Source organism: Acartia tonsa, chromosome 11, assembly GCF_053477335.1.
Source record: "Acartia tonsa isolate MP-2025a chromosome 11, ASM5347733v1, whole genome shotgun sequence".
Taxonomy (NCBI): Eukaryota; Metazoa; Arthropoda; class Copepoda; order Calanoida; family Acartiidae; genus Acartia; species Acartia tonsa.
This window is the reverse complement of record NC_137270.1, coordinates 35,168,471-35,185,085: the sequence shown is the minus strand read 5'-3', so window position 1 is coordinate 35,185,085 and position 16,615 is coordinate 35,168,471. Positions and strand designations below refer to the sequence as shown.

The 16,615-nt window shown below is 28.6% G+C and overlaps 1 protein-coding gene across 4 annotated transcripts in view; it reads left to right on the top strand.

Moving 5' to 3' along the window:
- LOC145331020 (voltage-dependent calcium channel type A subunit alpha-1-like) overlaps positions 1-16,615 on the top strand; it is a 172,473-nt gene that overhangs the window by 40,965 nt on the left and 114,893 nt on the right. For 3 of the 4 annotated variants that reach the window (XM_080175614.1, XM_080175615.1, XM_080175613.1), the window contains exons 8-15: positions 103-175; positions 4,190-4,314; positions 5,642-5,797; positions 9,278-9,399; positions 9,742-9,904; positions 10,187-10,229; positions 10,609-10,724; positions 16,507-16,552. In XM_080175614.1, the coding sequence (XP_080031740.1) occupies positions 103-175; positions 4,190-4,314; positions 5,642-5,797; positions 9,278-9,399; positions 9,742-9,904; positions 10,187-10,229; positions 10,609-10,724; positions 16,507-16,552 (844 nt within the window). Of the gene's footprint in view, positions 1-102; positions 176-1,244; positions 1,358-4,189; positions 4,315-5,641; positions 5,798-9,277; positions 9,400-9,741; positions 9,905-10,186; positions 10,230-10,608; positions 10,725-16,506; positions 16,553-16,615 lie in introns of all 4 variants that reach the window. The other variant, XM_080175616.1, reaches the window with a different exon arrangement.

Below are 16,615 nucleotides of genomic sequence, written 5' to 3'. Positions count from 1 at the left end.
AGTATGCTGAAACAGAATGATCTTGAATATTGTAAAGGTATAAATATAAAATGTCAAATGAAGAAGTTAAATTTATCACCCAAGCAATATTCTTTATTTCAGGCTTGTTCTTGCATCGAGGCAGCTATCTGAGAAATATGTGGAACATTATGGATTTTGTCGTTGTAGTCACAGGGTAAGGTTTTTCAAATAACATTGTCAATGTTAAAAATATAATAATTCTCAAAACAATATTTATTATTGATATATTTCAAAAATACCCCCAGTCCCCCTACCTTATTTCAGCATTAATTAAATTTTTTTGAAGTTTATATTAGGGTTGGGCCGGATATCCGGCAATTTTCAATATCCGACCGGATACCGGATATTAAAACTATCCGGTTTCATGATATCCGGCTGATTTTTGACGCCGGATTTCCGGTTATCCGGCCGGATATCCGGTAAATTGCCGGATATCGAACGTTGGCCAGATATCCGGCCGGAACCGGATATCCGGCATTAGAAATCAACCGGATATCCGGAATCCGGTATACGGCCAAAAAAGTATCCGGCCCTACCCTAGTTTATATATTGCTTAAGTTACACTAAAAAGTTCAATTCAATTCAAAGAACCAAAGTTTTACATTTAAAGAAGATTTTCATGATTATTAAGACTTCAATAACCAATTAATTAAATTGGGATTGGTATTTTCCCTTACTAGGAATCTTAGAACAGGGTCTTATCATTCATTGATTGAAATCTCAAGTTACATGAATTGTCCCTAACTACCAACACTATATGGCAATAAGAGGAAAATAATCAGTATTTTATACGTTAGGATATCGGAAATCTGTGTATAATAGTAAACTTTCCAATAATACCATATACAATATACATTCTCTGAACAGAATTATCTGTTCTTTTCTTTTCAGATTTAATGGTTTTTATTTAATTAAACTAATGCATGTTAATTTCATTTTACTTTTTGTTTTCAATTAAAATTTTGTATGTTACAATGTACAATATGTTAAGAAAAATTTCAAATGCAACGTTGGTACTTAAATATGATTTGACCCCTAAAGAAATTTGTCATGATTATGATTTAAAACCAAAACTACATTTAAATCCGTCATTAATTTCTAACTAAATAAGTTCTAATACAGTTTATAAGATAGTTAAACATTTATATTGTACAAAAAGTATTATACACTATTGTGAATACAGAGTGACCACTATAAGTTTTATTTACACTCCTATACTGCAGGGTAGCCACAGTTATGTTGGGAGATCAAGGGGACATGGCTATCCCAATAGATCTCAGAATGCTCCGCTCATTTCGGTGCCTTAGACCTTTGAAGATGGTGTCAAAGGTCCCTAGTAAGTGTGCTACACAAATATTATTTCTAAGCATCTCTTTCCTTCTTGACATTTACTATAAGCCACAAGTCCATCCACAGTATTTAGTTGTCATGATTATCCAGATTAATATATATCATTTTTTTCGGTCTAGTATATAAAATAACTTTTTACATAAATATTTTTCATTTAGATATAACAGTATATATTAAATTACACTATTTTGACGCTATTTTTACTATAATCTAAGCTATTTTAAACAGTATTTAAATTATATGCTATTTACAAATATAAGACGAGTTCTTTTAAAATAATGTTTTTTAAAATAGTTTATTAAAAGTTAATTTTTTTTGTAAAAGAACTCTTCTTAATATTATTAAGAAAATGACTTAATTCACTTTTTTTACTCTAAGTATACTCCTAAAGCATACAATTTGTATTCAATAAAAAGTAAACTTAACACTTGTAGGTGAATTAAGTCAGATTTTAAGGTTTACCAAATGTTTTACCAAAATTAACTTAGACAATTCAAATCAGAATAAAAAGTTGGTAAATCTTAATATTAAAGCTCTTAAGAATAAATTATTTTTTTGCATATCTTTAATCATTAAAGGTTGAAACATATTTTTTCACAAGCATTCGGCTTATAGCATCCAAATATTTACATATATCTTATATTTCATCTTGTTCTAGTAATATTAAAAAGTAATCTGTGTTAGGTAAGTTTTTTATGTTAATTTTTTTGCTCTGAAACACATATGCAAACAAAAATTAAAGGCTTTTTTCCATTTAAAAGATTTATTTATACTTTTTAAATATTTATTCCTAGTCAAAAAGTAATTTCATTAAAAGATACACTACTAGGACCCAAATTACTTTTGAATATTACAAGAACTTTTTATACATATTAATTATATTCAGGACAAATAATGTTGGTATTTAAATAAAACTTTATTTTAACCAAATTAAAGAAAATATTACAAATATTATATTGAAGTTTTATTTAGATAGCAACATTGAATTTTAGTTTACTATATAGGACTAAAAATTGAACAAAATCTCTAATTTATATCTCAAGTTTTGTGGCATCTTTCTTTATTATCTTCTGCATCTGCATATCTGCTTATAAAATATTGCATTGCTAGTCTTATTATTATCATTATTATACAAATTACTGGCAAATCTATTACTGGACTAAAACCTTTTGCTAAGTAATTAAAAGAGGGGTATCAAACCCCTCAGAAAAATGTACAGGTAGGAATGGCTTATGGCCAAGCTTAATATTTTACATGGCAAATTTTTAGCCTGTAAATATTTTAGTAGATAAAAAAACTATGACAATTATAATCTTTAAACTGAACTCTAGGCTTATGGAATTTTATTTTCTTCTTTTTAAATTTTAATCACCAATAGCAAACATTAAACAATCAGTTTTGATGGTTCCATCATAACAAATTGGAATGATTTGATATAAGAATAAACAGTAAAGGGCTCCCCAAAGACTTGATGAAATAAATCTACACACAAATATAATACATTTGTATTTACACTATTCTAAGATTGATCTTTCCATATACTTTCCTTATATAAAATAAATGAGGTTTAGCTGTAGATAAATAACTCAAATATATATTTACAACAGAAGATATCTAGATATTTAGTAGGATATTTTAAACACTGATTTTTTAATGATAGTTTTAAACATACAAAATAAATTTCCTCCCTGTAAAGGCATTTAGTAAAGAAATACTAAAGTAAATAGAAATTAAAAACTAAATAATTATTTCCCTGCAAAACACACACAGCCTATAGTAATTAAGCGCGCCCTGTAGTTAAATAAGAAGATATGGTAAAAATTTTACATGTTAATGAGGAAGTAATACATCCAAAATACAGTTTTTCTATCAATTCAAATATTTTCCTTTTTTACAGGGTGTTTTTTTAATAGGACTAAAATATTACTTAATTTAAACCTCTTGCCATTGACAAAAGTCGAAAATATATATCTTAATTCCTTCATTGGGTTGGGAAATTTTGTATAAGAAAAAAATATTTAGCGATTTTCAACAAATTCTGCCTTAAAAACCTGTTTTTAAAGTACCTTTTTTTGGAAGATTTTTGGATAATGACCAATTTAAAGGGTGTGCAAAAATGCGTCATTTTTAAAATTCAAATTGCACAGCTTGTGTTAATCGTAGAAAAATATTATGCATTTTGTTAGAATTGTTATAAACTCTAGTTTTTGGGTGTTTAATAACAATTCCTGTGCTTCATATAGTTTAGGAGCTACGTGGTAAAATGTCCCAACTAACTTAAAATTTTCAACCTTTCTCGCATTTTCCAACATAGCTTCGATACTACAAATAGCATGAATATGATACTTATATTTCTAAAAACTAGAGTTTATGATAATTCTAACGGTATGTGTAACATTTTTCTACTATTAACACAAGCAGCGCAATTTGATTTTTAAAAATGTACACATTTTTTCACACTCTTTAAATTGGTCATGATCCAAAAATCTTCCAAAAATAGGTACTTGGAAAAACCGGTTTTTAAGGCAGAATTTGTTGAAAATTGCTAAATATTTTTTTCTTATACAAAATGTCCCAACCCAATGAGTATTAAGATATAGATTATCAACTTTTGTCAATGGCAAGTGGGTTATATTAAGTAATATTTTATGTCCTATTAAAAAAAAAACACCCTGTATATGAAAATCATTGAAAAAAAGACAACAACAAAAGGGTTAGCTCTGTAACAATTTATAATAATAGCTAAATTGTAAATTTTTAGCATATCTTCTGAACTTGGAAAAATGTAAAACAGTAGTATCTAGCCCAATATCAATAGGTACATTGCCATTCTCACTCCTGAAGACGAGAACATCAAAACTAAAGAGGAAGAGAGGGTTGATCTGAGAACCCTGCGGGCCATCAGAGTCCTAAGGCCTCTGAAGCTTGTATCAGGGGTTCCTAGTAAGTACAATTTTTTTTTATAAAACAATAATTTGCTGGTTAATTTTTGTTCCATATATCAAATTTTATAAATTCAAAGAACTTGTTATCATTATTCTATAAACTTCCTTTTTACATAATAATTATTGAGAAACATTAAATCTTTAGATATAATGTCTGTTAGTAGAATCTAATCATTCTAAAACCAGCAAATATTGTAAAATTTGAAATTTATAAAAACAGTTCAGGGAATATTCTTAAGAGAGTTTATTGTCAAATTAAATGATGAAAGCTGATTCCAAAATGTTTTAATTCAGTAAATGCTAATTCCAGATTTTTTTTGCATATTGATTCTGTCTGTATTGTGTATGGTGTGTCAGTGATATAATGTCCAAAGAAAAAAAATTGTTTATGCTACATAGTTTTTTTTTCATAAAATTTGATTTAGAAGAAATCCAAAATTGACTTGGAATTATCTTGTCTTTTTAGTCAATACTAACAGACAAAATCAATATGATTCTTTATCAGCTATAATCATTTAAATGACAATAACGCTAAAAAGGTATAAATTTAAAGTAAGTAATTTATTAATTTGATTATCTGCATAAACTTTTGTCTCTCTTTCTAATTTCATATTTCTGCAACAGTAAATTCTGGGTGTCTTTTTCTATCATCTCAGAAGTAATTTTGCTTATTTTTTTATCTTGAAAATATGAAAGCTTTGGACTGATGGCATGGCATTGCGGCTGTTTTAGATAATTATACATGTTAATTCAGGAATAATTTTATACCTTAGAAGTTTGTAACTGTAGTTATTTTATGATGATAATGATAATTATCTAAAACATCCAATAATTGAACACATTTTTTAAACATACTATTTTTGCAACTAAGAATGAAGTAGGTAGTTTAAGATTAACATTTTTATAATCTTATCAAGTCTAATTATTATTTAAAGTAGTAGTAATACATATCTAATCCTTGATAATTTCTAAAGATGAATAAAATTGTGTGTAATTTACAAAATAAGAATAAATTTTTTTCTACATTTTTATTTTATTCATCCAACTAAAATTGAATTAATGGAACATAATGTACAGTAAAGTTTCCATTTCTGAGTCTAGAAAGTCTCATACAAAGACTTCAAAAGCTAAATAATATTTTTGCATTTCCATGAACTAGTTTCTGCAATAGTTTCAAATTTTGATGATTGATTAAATTCCAAAATTACTTTCATGTAAAGTGTATAACACTGTGCAGTCTTTAAACCTTGTTTTACCGATCAAAATTTCTAACATCATATTATTATTTTACATTAAGAATAATTTCTAATACTTTTTTGTTTAAGGTTTACAAGTTGTATTGAAGTCTATATTCAAAGCCTTAGCCCCTCTGATGCAGATTGGCCTCCTTGTTTCATTTGCCATTCTTATATTTGCCATCATTGGTCTTGAGTTCTATTCTGGAGCTCTTCATCATACATGCTACAGTGTAGAAGATTTAGGTGGGTGTTTTCATGGCTTTTAGTATTCTATTCTGAAATATCAGGTTGGTTTATTATGGCTATTAGAAATTAAATTATAACTAAACAGGTAAATTTTTAATGTTGTACTTTGTATGTTCATACACAGACATCAAAACCATAAGCTTCAGAAGAACAGATATCTTTCTTCTTTGAGTTAAAGGTTTATTTGATCTACTTTTTTCCTTCTTGAAAAAAAGAAGAATAGCGAATCTCTATTTTTAGATACCTGTTATAAGTTTTCGCAAACTCAATCAAACAAAACATTAAAAATCATATCTAACGCATTAAAAATGTATAGAACCAGAAGACAAAGCAAATTTGCAGATGGAAGAATTCTGTAAGCAAACAACCAACCAGTCATTTTGACCCACATCTTATTTTGTTTAATGTTAATACAATATCTAAAGATTATAACATCCTTCAGTGTTAGATAAGGCTTTAACATCCCTATAATATTTATAAATCTAAAATAAAAAGTGCATGATTGAAATTCTCAAGTGCTTTAGTATGGTTTGAGTTAAAATAAAAGGTGTATAAATGATGGTAAATTGTATCCCTTAAACTGAAGAAAACTGGCCAAATCTTAAGGAGAATAAAGATAGAAAAATTGCATTTATGGGGTAAAAAAATGTGCTGGATTGTGCAGAAACCTTGCTGTGGAATACTAAACTAAATGCATAAAAATGCAGTGCATACCTCCACCCACAGATTAGGAACAGATTCAATTATAGTCAGGGTAAAGGTAGTCAACAATAGAATTTACTTTTTAAAAGCTATACTTTTGGTTCTACTTTTCAAATACTTAATTATTGCATTTATAGTTTTTATTCATAATATATGGGAACTTAATTAATGCGTTATGTTAAGAGTGGTTGAAATCATATATTTTATTTATACCTTTATAGATCAAAATGACATATTAGATAAGTTACATTCAGTGGATAAATTTCATTTTTTATTTGACATATTCTCCATATTAATTACTTATATGTTTACTTTCTTATAAAATAAGCAACTTTGAAATTTACCATTTTGTATTTCTCAAAGTTTAAATCTAGTTAAAACAAAATCTCCTCTTGATTATTCATAAAACTGATAAAGCTTGATTTGACTATTAAACTATTTTCATAAGTTCTATATCTTTTTAATCTTCACCATGAATTTAAAATCTACAGCAAGATAATTAGTATTTTTTATGAATCTAAAGTACTTTTTATCAAAATATTTTATCAGAAAATAAAAACTGATATTATTTTTATTGTTTAGAAAGAATGGAAAATTAATTTATTTTGTTTACACTTTGCAGAATAGAAATAAGCCTTCTTGTTTGTTACAAAGTTAGAAAAGCTAATTTTCTTCTCTTTTGTTGACAAAGTTAACTTTATGAGATTTATTTTCTCAATCACACAACAATTTATTTCCATTCCTCAGTTTTATTTGTTTATCTTTACACTATAAATATAACATTTCTCTTATATTAGATTTGGTCAAAAAGAACATGAAATAGTCCTAAAGTACACAGTTAAAAAATATTCAATTTTTGTTTGCAAAAAACATATTAATATTGATAATTGGTTGTAAACAACATCTAAAAATCTAATTTTTCTTTATAAATAATATGAATGGAAAAACTATAGGACATATTTGTAAAAAAGGGAAATCAGATCAAAAGTTGTTCAAATAATCAAAGATAAACTTTTTCATAAGAAGGAAGCCTTTTACAAAACAAGTAAAAACTAACATATAATTTGTTGCTTGTTGATTGTGGTTTTATAGATGTTACAAATATCTACATCCAAAAGAAGTTAGTTGTATGTATATATGTCATTATTTGTGAATGTTTATATAATTTTGCACCCCTTCCCCCATAATTAACATATTTTAAGAAATGCAATCCAAATAGCTTTGTTTCTATCTAATGAAAAGCAAAAGCTAAATTCTATGGAAACCCATTTTGAGGAAAGGCGTAGAGAAGCTTTGTCTCTGGTGATATTAGTGTCACACTTTCTCCTTTTCTCTCTCAATATCCCAATAATTACTTTCTACTTTCTGGTTCCTCACAGTTATAAATCTAGCAAAATATTCCTTTATCAGTTTTAGCATGTTTAAACAACACGAAATAAACTTTGTAAAAATAAACCTATATTACTTTTATTTATAAAGTCTTACAAAAACTAAAAAAAAATTTACTATTACATCCATGATTTGAAAATTTCCTAGATGTTTTATTTAAACACTGGTCTCCTAAATCTAACCTATTCTCTACTAATTTCCCTCCCATAAAAACTTACCTAAATCCTTTTTGCTTATCTTCCTAGCTGTCTAAATTTGGTTGTTTTAACCTAGTATTCCAAGAATAAAACCAACTCTAGGGGAAAAGTGCACACTCACTCACTCACACACACAAGCACACAACCACACAAACACAGACGACACACACAAGCAGACACTTGAATGTGGAGCACACAGACATGAGCTGATTTATTTGGTTCTTGTCCTATTTATATATTTTTACCAACTCAGGATGTTCATTTACAAAGATATATTTCTTTTATATAATCAGGGATAAAAGATAAAGAACTACTCAGATAGTTTTAAAATTTACTAAAATTTATTTTTAAAATGAAAATGTTTAGAAATTCATTCTCGAACCAAAAGAATAGATATAAAGATAAAGGTAGCATTGACTAATAATGATCAAAATGATATAAAACTTTATTCATTATGTCACTAATTTTATGACACAAGAAACATATAAGTTTATTTGATTGTTTTCCACGAAGATTAAACAATTTAGTTTTCACTAAGTTCCTTTATACCTGGGTTGAGAGTGTACTCTGAACATGGTTTCCAACTTTTCTTGGATCTAAAAGCATTTTGTTTTTGGGATGATTTGATTTTACCCAATTTAATATCTTAGAAGTTTCTAAAATGTCAAAGCCACCCAAAATTTAACATAGTGGTTGTGTTTGAACTAGAAATAATAAAACCATGACTTTATATAAGAAAAAAGCTTACTAAGCAATATTTATTTGTGTGTCTGTATCAACAGGAACAACAAGAACTAACAACACATTTCTTTTCACTATTTGTCCCAGATATCACATTGAGATATTCTTTTCATTAGCATTGTAATATCTACATTGAAAGAAGTATGTCCAAGGTAGGGGGAGAAAGTCACTCAGAAATCATCCACGTGACGTCATAAAAATGAGGGATTATCCATATATTTTTTAGGGACTTTCTTTCCCACTTCTCCTCTCATCTCCCTCATTCTTATGATTTTTTAGTGACTTTCTCCCCCTATATGTTGAGGCTTCTTTTTTATTCGGGGGGGGGGGGGGGGGGGCGGAAACTAAACCCTCTAAAACTTGGAAGTCATATCCTTCTATGGAATTTAGGGAGTTCTTTGTATGAAATATTATTTCAGGATATATTTAAAGTTTGTTTGTAATTTAGATGAGATAGTTCCTGATGGATCCAAGAATGTAGTGCCATGTAATGCAGAGCCTCTCGAAACTGCCCCCCCTGGTTCATATCATTGTAACTCTACTGTCGCTATTTGCCTTGAAAAATGGCAGGTGAGTAATGCTTATGTTTTAAATATTCTACTAGTATTCATAAAGTTGAGACAGTTACTTCTTATTTAAACAATTTACTATTTTAGCTTTCTTCATCAGTAAGCTAGTTATTGGTCATGTTGGAAACTAGTTTTACTGGTAAATACTGAAAAAGAAGTTTTATTAGTAACTCTGTTTTAATTTATTTTCATAAACACCTGATACTAAATATTTATCAGTTAAAAAATTTTTCATTTTCAAATAGATTCCAGTTTTCTAATGGCAACAACATTAATTTTAGTCCGAATCTAATATCATCATTTTGAAGATTTTGAGTAATACAAATTAAAATTTTTTTCTTAGGGACCTAACTACGGGATCACGTCGTTTGACAACATAATCTACGCCATGTTGACGGTGTTCCAGTGCATCACTATGGAGGGGTGGACACCCATCCTCTACTGGTTCAACGACGCCCTGGGAAACCAGTTCAGTGCCATTTACTTTGTACCTCTTATTGTTATAGGTAGGTTCTTGTTTTGTTTATAATCTACATCTAATTTAAACAGCATGGCTTTGAGACCGATTAGTATCCAATGGATTTGAACCGGTTCTCAGCCATACAGAAAAATCATGTATTGCATTGTATTACAATTAGCATATACTTTAGTGAATAGATCACAATCATGGTAGAATGCGAAATAGTATCAAATGCTTTGTTAAATCTAAAAATCAAGTTAAGCCTTGTGATAACTTGATAAATGCCCATAGAAAAGGATTGAGAATGCTTCTAAATATATTTTTTCAGGTTCATTTTTCATGTTGAATCTTGTCCTTGGTGTGCTGAGCGGGTAAGCTTTTTTTATACATGTATTGATTATTCTATAAAGCTCCGATTTTTCTTTATTTTTGTCACCTTATTTCAAACTTGGTATTATGATTCCTGAAGCTCTTATGATTTAATAATTTACTAGCTGCTACGCCCCTAGAGGCCTCGAGGATGGTGGTACCCTCCCAAAAAATAGCTATAAACCTTTCCAGGACCTCAGAAGCTAATAGAGAACCATATCGGTTCAGCGATTAGCGATATCCTTCGGTACAAACAGACATCCCTTTATTATAAAAATACAAAAAAAACTTCTTAAAATTTAACACATCTATTTTTTATACATTTATTGTACCTATAATTTTCATAAAATAGTACAAATAATAATCCTCTATATATCTTAGAGAGTTTAGTAATGAAAGAACGCGTGTGGAACGAAGAGAAACATTTAGAAAACTCAGAATGCGCGAAAATTTTTCGCGCGCCTTTGAAGGATACTTTCAGTGGATATCTAAAGCAGGTTAGTGAAGATCTTTGCTCCTGATTAAATTACATACACATTATCTAATGTTTAAAAACATAGTTTATAATATATTTGAACCCATTCCTCTTACCCTTTATAGATCTTATATAGATTTTAGAAGTGAAAATAATGTTTAGCTATAGAATTTAGAATGTTACCTCTTTAATACAAATAATTCACTATTCCCCCATACTAACTTATGTGTTATGTTTTCTCATGTTTAAAGAAGTTAGGCAGCTGAATAAAATCCAATTTCTTGAATGGCAATCTGACAATACTATGTACTTTTCATCATAAGAGGCCTAAAAAAATCTTTTAAAGGTATTTTATGAATATTGAGGAAAATCACACAAGATTAAACATTTTTAACAAGATGTCTATATTGTAGGTTAGGTTAAAATGTATTATTTATTATAGTTAGGTTAAGTCAGGTTACTGAAAGAGTGAAATGGAAATCAATAACACTAAAAATTTGATAAATAATGGTCCAAATACTATAAAATTTCTGAGTCAAACCTTGGAGTAAGGGTATTAATGTTAGATTATTAAAGAAAAGATGATTATTATCAGTTGCCTAACTCTAATATGTTGATTAAAGTTTTTTTTTCATTCCCATTCAATTCATTTATCCTCACACACTTTTAATAATATAATTATTTGTCAATAAATTATGATTTTGTTTATGGTTGATATTAAATTTGTCATATAGATGAACACACAGTTTTTGTTAATATTACAATATACAATGTTACATGTATAATTTAAGATACAGAATATAATTTATTATTTTAAGTTACTTGGACAGCATAGATTTAGATATTATTGAAACGATCAAAATAAAATCGATTAAAATATAAAACATCTTTTTTTTATTGGTTTTAAAAAGCATAGACAATTTTTAAATTAGTTGAATTTAGAAGAGGTTTAGAAGAGGATATTTTAGCTTTAGATGGTTTATAGATTGTTTATATTACTCGTTCTAGTGATACATAGATTTACTGTATTTTATGAACCAATATATATATAATTATATTTTACTGTTGTGTTATATAATACAATTATATTAATATTTGAAGTGGCACTTAACATAAGTAACCAATAGTAAAATTGTTGTAAAATAACTCAAGTTTCCATTAGATTGAGGTAGTTATGTCTAATGGTAGCAAAGTTTTTGGTGAAATAAATCAGTTTCATGTAAATTTTGTTAAATAAACCTACAGTTATCTCGATTACTGAAAATTTCATCCCTTTCTTAACTGTTTTAGATGTTTATTCTTTCCTCCATCTTTTTAAAAAGCCTTATCATTCCTTTTGTTTACCCCTGCTAAATCACAAACCTATTTCATTCATAATAAATTTATCTTTGTAAACATAGTTTATTACCGACCGACAGACATAAAAACTAAAACTTCACATTTTTAAGAAAAGGCTTATACCAAATATTTAGTAAAATTCTTATAAAGTGCTATTTCTTAACAAATAATAGTAGAAGAATTGTTAAATGTGATTGTTATTAATTTTTCTGTCTACCTACATATATATATATATAAGTATATGATAACCTAAATATAAATGTTGTATACGGTATAAGGTATAGGCACCATAAGAAAAAAAAAAGTTTTCCTCCAACTGTTCCACCAATCAAAATGAAGATATTTTTTCCGGTGTAAAAGTTGCTAGAAAATTACTTTTTTTATGGGTGCACTTTACCATGTTTCTGTGGACTAAAATTTCCACTATGCTTGAAGTTGTGTCGATTGTATAATAGGATGTTATCACAGAATGTTAGAAAGTAAAACAAGTTTAGGTTGAAGATTAAGCCAAATAAAAGCATTGACAGAAAGATTGTATGAATGTCTGAATAAAAACAAAATTTGTGAGTAAAGCAATGATTAGAGCAAAAAAGCTGATGAAAATTATATTTCTCCCAAGAAGGACCACATAGGATTTTAATGATTGTAGATTTTTAATCTGCTTGAAAATATCTATGGGACACTACTTTACTTTTAACGTAAACTTTACCTCAAAATTTTTTTCATTTTCTAGCACACTGTGAATACAGATTAATTTTTAAAATTTTTTTTGTTAATTCTTTTTATAAAGTTCAGTTCTACTATTATTCAATGGACATGACATTAAACATAATGGTTAAGTTAGCAAACAGTAATATCCAGGAAGGAAGAGGACAATGGACTGTTTATTACTAGTCCCCAAAGTTTTTAAATAACGTTTTCTTATTTGTTGGCTTAAAAATTTTAGGGACTTTTAATGAATTATGATTGGTTGGTTGATTAGGTCGAGTGTCCAAACTTTTCAACAAATAATTGTAATCTACATAAGAATAAATTTTTTTGTAATATCATAGGGGATCTACATCAATTTATTGTCCATTGTCTTATCCCTTCAGATATCTGAGCTGGATCTTTAAATCATTGTGATTGGCTGAAATTCGGCTCATCCCGATCTGGCTCACCACTAAAATGATTTAAAGATCCAGCTCTGGTAATATCCATGGTTATCTACCTCTGTTGTATTATTTAGATTTCTTTATCCTTAGCTCCCTCTCTGTATCTGTAATGTAGCATGTTCCCCATGCATTATACAAGGTAATAACACACACACTAATATATATTAATATTGCATCCAAGCACATTAAAAGACACAAAACAGCTTTTCATTGTCGTTGCTTTTGCTCTAAGTCACAAATCAAGTAAAAATATTGCCTAACAATTTATTAATTAATATTAATAGCAAATTTTTGGCTACAATGATTTCAGTTTATTGATTTTTGAGTTTAAATTGAATTGACTTTTGAGTAACTTTATTTTAAAAAAATCCCATTGCATTTGATTTGTGACTATAAGTCTATTTTACATGATCTTATTTTTCTTATTTCAGAAAAATAAGATCATGTAAATCAGAATGCTTTGAGTGTATAATTTCCTGCAATTTTAAGATTACCCCTGAAAAATAAAAACATTTTTAGGGTATAAATTACTTTTTTTTGGTATATTATAAGACTTAATGTAAGACTTTCAAATCTAAATTTCTTGTGCATGTTATTTCAACTTTTTTTGCATTTGCAATTTTTAAAGATAACAGAATAAAGTAATCTAGGTTTTTCATCAAAAAACACTTTCCAAAGTGTAAATTTTTGAAGTAAATGCATGTTATTGTTAGTAATTATTAATAAAAAATCCAACATTGATGTTAAACTTGACTGCAAAGTAAATCCTTTCAAAGAACAACATGACATATTTTATATTATCTAAGGATTTGAACCAATAGAAGACATCAAGAAGCTTAATAAAATTGCATTGCATTCTTTTTCAGTAAAATTTAATTTCTGAATGTATGTTACAAAACCTTTTTTAAATATCATTTCATGATTTTTTGAGCTCTGAAAAAGCTGCATAAAATTTCTACTAATTTTTTTAAAACTAAATTTTTCAGCTACAAGCTTTTTCTTAGGTGTTGGTTTAAACGGTAAGTGCAATTCTTCCATCAAATAATGCCAATTAGCTCTGGGAAAGGTGGTTGATGGTTTGAATGTATGCCTAAAAATGTGCAAGGCAATTTGTTGCTTGTCTAAAGTTGGATAATGTGTATTTAAGTTAACATTAAAGTTTGGAAAAGATTTAACCAAAGTTAGTTTGTTTGCAAAATATTTGGGTAATGTCCCTCACATTCAATACGGGTCTAAAACCAACCACCTCTGGTCAAAGATAATTTAAATCTATGAATCTAAACTTAATAGTGTGTCTTTTTAGAGTTATTAAAAGATTATATGGAAGCTCTTTATAATGCCTATAAAAAAGGTGATACATTTGAAAATTTTTGGTCAAAGTATCCCGAATGACGTCATGAAATATCGGCCATAACACCGCAAACTGAGATCAGTTTTAGTAAAAATGCAAAACTAAATACAAATACTGTCACAAGGTTTATAAAAGATAGACATACATACAATCACAGTTAGATAAAGGAAGTAAAAGGAAGACTTTTAAAAGTTAAATTAAAATTAACAGCACAATTCTTTCATAAATGAGATTTTCTTGGTCCAGCGGTTTGTGCACAAACATGCAACACACACACACACACACACAAACATCCTATTACTTATATATAAAAATATATTATGCATAGCCGCATAAACATACAACGATTAAGCTGGCTTTAAAAGTGACTCTACACTGTGCACATGTTAATGTGTATGTGTATAATGTATAATGTGCACAATTCAATGCTTGTGTAAATGCATTTAACAAGCACTATACTACAAAATTCACAATGGCACAAAATTGAGTCAAGCTTGCATTTCCTTATAAAATATTGACAAAATTTGAAAAACATGCTTGATTCACCTTTTAAAAAATTATTTTGCCGTTAACTTTTTGGCTAGTTAAAATTTTTGCATTTATTATTGGCAATAAAGACAAAATAAAACTACTTTTCTATATATTGCTCTAATTGGTTAAGAAGACTCCATGGAAACTGTCCCAATTTTGTATAACTTTTGCGGAACATGTTCCAGTTACGTCATATTTTTCTTTCCCGAAAAAGAGGAGGGGGGAAGAAAATCTCTTCAAAAGAGATGGGGAAAACCACTTTTTCTCCCATCTCTTTTTTCTTCCCCCCTTCCCTTTTTTTTCTTCCCCCCTTCCCTTTTTTTCTTTCCCCCTTCCCTTTTTCGGGAACGAAAAATATGACGTAACTGGAACATGTTCCGCAAAAGTTATACAAAATTGGGACAGTTTCCATGGTGTCGGTTAAGAATTAAGGTTCTCTATTTTAACATATCTTCCAAAGTGTTCAACTTAAATTAATGAAATTATTTAATTGCACTTACAAGAGCCATTGTGGTTGTTTGAAAAGCATCCATCAATTTGACTTTACACCTTGCACAAAAATGATGAAACTTAATAGAAAAGAATTAAACTTGCACTGGTGTAAAGCTTGGAGTTTCCAGCATTAACACAACAGGTTTTTGGAACATTTTCAGTGAATTTTTTAAATTGCTTTTAATTATACCCTAATAAATTCTTATAATAAAGTAACAAGATGTTTGTCTGTCTGTACTGAAAGATCTTGCTAACTGCTTAACCGATATGATTCTCCTTTAAAGGTCTTCTCCTTCTCATATGTCCTGGGAAGGTTTTTAACTATTTTAGAGGAGCGTATCACAACCCTCCCAAGAGAAATTGCAACTTGAAAAATATTACTGCGGCTTTCCCTCCTCAAGTGCTCCTAGAAACCTCTAGGGGAAAAGTCGCTAGCACACTAACCACTAATGCATATTGTAAATTTTTTTAAAAATCTAACCAAGACACTTTATAACAGAGAAGGTAGGTGAATAAAATGATGAGACAATAAGCTTTAATTATTTTTTTAAAAGTGGTAAAGCTACTTTACACATCTCAATGTCTGTCCGTCAATATGAAAATTATCTTTATAAAATCTTTTTTGGGTATAGTCCGATTTGTGGCAATGCCTCTTAAGGGGCGTTTCGTCGTATTTTCACAGTAGATTTTCTCCTATTTCTAGCCCCTAACACCGCGGGGCAATCACCTACCTAACCTATCAAAAGCTACTGTGAATATACGACGAAAATTCCCTTAAGAGGCGTTGTCACGAAAGGGACTATACCCCCTTTTGTATATAAAATTTTCAGGGTTATTTCAGAACAATAAAGTCAAAACACTTAATTTGCATGATATTTGCTTTAAATTTAAAATTTTGTATTTTTTTTTTTGATAATAATACTATTTTATTTTTCCAGAGGAAGCCATCTTGAATGAAGATAGAACTACGGAAGAAGAAAGAAGGTATGGGTTTTTTCAATCTTACTATTCTTTTCGGGGGGGTGGGGGGGGGGGGGGGGGGTCAAA